Here is a 6,242-nt window from a genome sequence, read left to right on the forward strand (position 1 = left end):
CTCCGCCTCACAGACTGCATGTGAGACTGATGGGGGACATGGGTGGATGGAACATGGAGCATGGGGTAGGCAGCACGATCACTCACAGTTGGTGATGTCCGGTGGGGCGAAGCTGTCGTTCATGAAGACACTGTTGGGTTTTGCCACTTTCAAGTAGACCACGTCTGGGGTGTTTTTCAAGGCAGTCACGGCATGCTCATGGGTCACCTCCTCTAGACAGGCGCTATTCACCTACACGCACACAAACACATACAAGCACACACACACACACACACACACACACACACAAGCACACACACACAAGCACACACACACAAGCACACACACATACAAGCACACACACACACACACACACACACACACACACAAGCACACACACACCAGCACACACACAGAGAGGGAGTGCAAGAAAAGAGAAATTGTTCACAAAACAGCACTTCAGGCAGTTCTGTAAAAGCGTCTGTAAAACGACTGAAAAGAAGAAGCTGTACATACAGCCAGAAGCTTGTCTCCTATCTGCAGCCTGCCATCTTTGTGCGCGGCTCCTCCCTCTATGATCTTGGTGACGTAAATGCTGTTGTCCCCTGGGATGTGTTGATTACCTACGCCGCCTGCTATACTGAAGCCAAGCCCTGCAACAACAAATCCAGACAGACAGACTGACAATTACAAACAGGCAAATCAATTTCTGGCTTGTTAAAAATGGACTTCAAAAAAACGCATGTCAAAAACGGGCCCCTTTTATGCTGATGATCAAACAGTAGCATAATTACAGCAATCGCAATATGAAAAACAAACAAACAAAACAAAACAAAAACGTGTGCGCAGGAGATGTTTCGAGGTAATGAGACGGGCGCATCGGAGCGACGGCCCAGACAAAAAACGAAAAAGGCAAATCTCTGCGAGGGTCAAGTCCCGGAACGACAGATCCCAGGCCCTGACATGGACATTAATCCGCGGAGGTGATTTCTTATCGCGGCGTCTTATTCTTCATCACATGTGCGGAGGATTGCGTCCTGATTATGTGCCGACACACACGCGACGCAGCGGGGAATCAGACACCAGGACGCCCGGCGAAAGCCTGCGCCGTCGGATGACCACTTAATTCGCTTTCGCGGCCGCCGAAATGACATGTCTTAAAAGAAACAATTGCTGTGTTTCGGCAGATGAGGCCTTATCCTCCAGCCTCCTGATGTCCATATTCTGTGTGACAGACTGTGAGATAAGATACAGCTTAGCCTTGAGCACAAGTCAGAAACCAGGGCTGGACCTTTTATGCTCATGTAATGATAAAGCCTTGATGTCACCGAGGCCAAAATCCCTTCAGCAGTCATTATCCAATGATGATCCAACTTGAAGACCCCGAGTGTTTAACACAGTCTATAAAATTCCCCCATTATTGTTTCACCAGCTGTGTTACTGCTTCAACCAGTGTCTGGTTTAGACAGGAGCATGAACACAGAGAGGGAGAGAGAGAGAGAGAGAGAGAGAGAGAGAGAGAGAGAGAGAGAGATAGATAGAGAGAGAGAGAGAGAGAGAGAGAGAGAGAGAGAGAGAGAGAGAGAGAGAGAGAGAGAGAGAGAGAGAGAGAGAGAGAGAGAGAGAGAGAAATCCCATCTCCCGACTGGCTTAGAGATGACAGGCAAGTGAGAGAGATGTTGGACTGTACCTTTGGGTCCTTTGACCAGCTTGATCTCCACCACCTTGTCGTTGCCCGACTTTCTCCTGCGCACGTATAGTCGTACTAGCGAGCCGGCCTCCTTCAGCGCCTCCACCGCCTTGCTGTGGGTCACGTCACGCACCTCCACCTCGTTCACCCGCAGGATCACATCATTCACCCTGGACCACACACACACACACACAAACAAATATTACTACACTCTACCAACCACTCAGATGTCCAAGTCCCACACATGCACACAAATACATGCCAACTACAAAGGCTTGTTCTATTCCACCATGCACTTGGATACATTTACAGCTATGTATTTACCTATGTACACACCTGCTTAATGCGCAGACATATTACAGTACTACACACAAATGCACATTAACGCAGCACCACACAACACTCCACCCACTCATCCACCCATCAGCCGTGTGGGCAGCACACCCTGACCCTGACCCCTAGAGGAAGAGGAGCAGCGCACCCTGACCCTGACCCCTAGAGGAAGAGGAGCAGCGCACCCTGACCCCTGACCCCTAGAGGAAGAGGAGCAGCGCACCCTGACCCTGACCCCTAGAGGAAGAGGAGCAGCGCACCCTGACCCTGACCCCTAGAGGAAGAGGAGCAGCGCACCCTGACCCTGACCCCTAGAGGAAGAGGAGCAGCGCTGGCCCAGTGGGCCCTGGTGCCCTGGTCTGACCCCACGCTGCACTGCCCTGCTGCCGCGCTCACCTGCTCCAGCACCTGGGTCTGCTGCTGCTGCTGCTGCTGCTGCTGCTCAACTCTGAACTCATCAAGCATTAATGAGCCTCTGACAGCTCTCCTAGCCCTGTTTGGGAGTCTCTCTGTGTGTGTCTGTGTGTATGTGAGGCCATACGTGTGTGTGGCCATACGTGTGTGTATTCTGAATATATTTGTGTTGGCAAGATTGAGCCACTGAGCCAACAGTGAGTGTTTTGAGCATAATTATGAGTGCAGTGGTGTTTGCGTCAGTGAGCCTGCAGGTGTGTGTGTCGCTACAATAACATGTTAAACATGTGTTGGGTGGGGGTGTGCTCCTGTTGTACAAGCTCCTCTGGGAGCAGAGCAGAGCCTCCCAGCGGTCCTGATGTACTCCCCTAAACCCACCACCATATACACACACACACACATACACACACACACACACCGAAGTCTGCCATCCTGTGCCGCCGCCCCCCCAGGGATGACTTTGGTGATGAAGATGCTGGGGTCGTCGCCGATGTGGGGGTTATCCGTTCCCCCTGCAATGCTGAAGCCCAGGCCCGAGTTGCCCTACAAAAACACAAAATATCACCCTATAAACACACATCCACATACTGGCCCTCATTTATCAAACGAGCGTACGACCAAAAACAGGCGTAAAACAGGCGTACGCTTGTTTCCACGCAAAGTATGGCATTTATCAATGTGAACGTGATCGGTGGCTACGCTCAAATCTCACATCTAGTCTGAACTAGTGTAGGCCTACGCAAGTTTTTCAGGCGGCATGCATCGCGCAGCAGTAAATCGGCGGTGCATTAGAAAGTTGAATAGTTGAATTGATGGACTATCTCGGACATAACACCTTTCCTGAACATGTGCAGCCTATTTTCTGTAATGAAGCATATTACATTGACACATTTCATGGCTTAGAATAGCCATAGGCGATGATTACTTTCTCTTTGGCAAACGCAACATTCATGAATTAGGCCTAGGCATATATATTTTAAAAGGGCAAATTTCAGTGTCGTACAGTTTTGTAATGAATGTATTTATAGTATGATGCGTTCTCTCTGCGAAAATAAAGTCTGCTGCGCTCAAATCGCTCTAGTTTCCCGCCTTCCTTGATGACAGCTTCTAGCTGTCAAAATTAACAAGGTTCAGCTGGACGTCACTGTGGCTCAAGATCACTAATGATCTTTTTTGGACGTATAATGCACCTTCATGTCGTAAATTCTAGGGGACGAGGCTATTAAAATGAGCATAATATAGGGGCATGATATTTAAATCACGCTTGTTTCCAGCCGCCACATTTATCAACAAACGTTCATTGTTACGCTAGAATTGGAGTGATACGAAAGTTTGATGAATCACACGTGAGCCCCGTCGTAAGATCATTTCTGCGCTCAGATATACGCTGGTTTCTACGCTCTGTTGATAAATGAGGGCCACTGTATGCATACGTACAGTATGCGCACACACACACACACACGTTTAACAGGAAAAGGAGTTGTGGTTGTCTTACACACTACAGATCTGTGATGATACAAATAATGATGCATAATGATGATGATATAAAATAAATTAGAACCACCCCCCCCCCCCCCCAAAAAAAAACCACACTTATTAATCAATTCATGAAATAAATACTTTTATTTTTTTAACTAATAATTTTATTTTTTTAAATGTGACTCCAAACTGGGCTATAGCGTTTAATGGTAAATATGTTCTTAATTCTCCCACAACATGTTTACGAGGACAATCTCTTTTTTCCAAAGGGAGCTAAATGACTTGGGCTGAGCTCTGATTCCAGGTGGTGAAACATCACAGAAAAGCTTCTTGGGCTTTAATGATCAAAGGAGGAGAAATTAGAATGCAGCCTTTTTCTCCCACCCCCCCTCCCCATCCCTGGGATGTGTTGAGCCTGAGACCGAGAGGCGCACCCAGCAGCTTGCGGAGCAACATTGTTTATTTATGCGCAGTTAATAACGTGCACTTGAGAGCGCACAGCCGAATTAGGTCACATAGAAGACGATAGCCAAAAGAAGAAGAAAAAGAGAAAAAAAGGAGAAAGCGCATCGGCGGGATTAAGACTCGACTGTGCTAGGAAAGATGGTGCTTTATTTTTATTCTTCTCAGAATCCATGTTAGAATCTGTCCACACTTGCGAGTACTGGCTTGGCTCACATGCCTTTTGGTGAAAAAAAAAAAAGGAAAAAAATGATTCGCCGTCATATTGAAATCCTGTCAAAAAGCAGGTGCTCTCGAAAAAAAAGGATCCATCATTCAACAGATGCCTTTCTGCCAAACCACTTAAAAGATGCTTTGTTTTCTCTGGTCCCCTTTACGCTAAATATCCCTACAGTTTGCAGAGATGACTTTCATCAGCGTGTTTTTTTCCTCCAGAACTTCCCCATTGGAATACCATGACGGCAGGGGGTTCCCAACACGGATATGAGAACTGTCTTTCTGATGTCAGTCCAAAACATCATGTTAAAAAAATCAAGTCAAATCCTCTGACAACAAACACGTATACTCATGCATCCAAGTCTCCGGAGTACCCCAAGGACAGATGAAATGGCAGATTAACACGCAACGTCAGAATACCACATCACAGTGATCATGACGCGTCTGTACTGGCTGGTATGGTCTTTGATATCTTTGCACTACAGTGACTCACTTTTCAGGATGCTTTGGACAGTAACACAACAAACTATATTGTTTCCTCTGTACTGTACATCACCACAATGGGTCTGACCACAATCACTATGTGCTGGAAGTGTGAACTTCCAGATTTAATTCAAGGTATTGAGTGAATTGGCTGCATCAACCAATTAATTAACAGTCATTTTTATATATTGTCACACTATTGTTGAAGCTCAAAAATAAAGGGACAATTAACTGAGAAGAGAGTCCAAAGAGGAGCTGACGCAAGTGAAGGAGGCCATCAAAATATAAGCAAAACTATCAGGCAGATAGCAGGAACTTTAGGACTGACCAAGTCAACAGTTTAGTATTCAAGAAGAAGGAATACCCTGGTGAGCTCAGCAACGCTAAAAGGCCTGAACAACCAGTGAAGATAACTTAGAATTCTTTCCGTCTAGCCAAGCCAAGGACACTCTTGAGGAGGTAGGCTTATCATTATCGATGAATACAAATAGGGGGTTCACAATAAGGTGCCAAACTATTGTAATGTTCATATTCTGTAAGCCGATTTGGACAAGCGTTTGCTTTCATAAAACATACGGTAAATTCCATCACCGTAACCATTTGAAGTCCAACCATTTCATCACCCATGATTCTGGGGTGTTCAGCGGCGGGTCAGTGCACTTATGGTGGTCACCTACTGTTTTAGCTACTGTATATCATTGAGGCGCAAGAGATCACAGGCTAAGAGCCTCATGCCATTTGATGCAGTGGCCAGTGGAGCTGCTCAGAGCACAAGAGCGTCATCACACAGATGAGATGAGATGAGAAGAGAAGAGAGGAGCCCTATAGGAGCCCAGTGGACTTACCCGCTCCAGCGTGATCTCCTCATACTCATAGTCAGCCTCTGTCCCATTCACCTGAGAGAGAGGGAGAGAGAGAGAGAGAGAGAGGGAGAGAGAGAGAGAGAGAGAGTCAATCTTCAGTCTCATAAAGGTCATTTACAGCAGTTAAAAAAACAAACTTAAGAACATCCTACACAGCACACAATCCCCTGACAGTCTGAGGACAAGACAACTCCTCCATGTACTGTAGGCCTGCTGGTGCCGCTGTGGGCGTGCTGTGCTGTCGGTGGGCCTCCAGGTCCTCAGTCTTCCGGCCCAGTGAACACACACATTCCTGGCCACGCGTGGCGAAGCCATAAGGCTTG

General features: G+C 47.0%; 1 protein-coding gene across 9 annotated transcripts in view; it reads right to left on the bottom strand.

Moving 5' to 3' along the window:
• Window positions 1-6,242, bottom strand: part of dlg1b (discs large MAGUK scaffold protein 1b) — a 95,408-nt gene that overhangs the window by 22,986 nt on the left and 66,180 nt on the right. For all 9 annotated transcript variants that reach the window (XM_062528531.1, XM_062528524.1, XM_062528519.1 and 6 more), the window contains 5 exons: window positions 5,902-5,952; window positions 2,835-2,959; window positions 1,670-1,839; window positions 496-632; window positions 87-231 (listed from right to left, as the gene is read on the bottom strand). In XM_062528531.1, coding sequence (XP_062384515.1) covers window positions 87-231; window positions 496-632; window positions 1,670-1,839; window positions 2,835-2,959; window positions 5,902-5,952 — 628 coding nt within the window. The remainder of the gene's footprint in view (window positions 1-86; window positions 232-495; window positions 633-1,669; window positions 1,840-2,834; window positions 2,960-5,901; window positions 5,953-6,242) is intronic.

The sequence above is a fragment of the Sardina pilchardus genome, chromosome 2, assembly GCF_963854185.1.
Source record: "Sardina pilchardus chromosome 2, fSarPil1.1, whole genome shotgun sequence".
Taxonomy (NCBI): Eukaryota; Metazoa; Chordata; class Actinopteri; order Clupeiformes; family Clupeidae; genus Sardina; species Sardina pilchardus.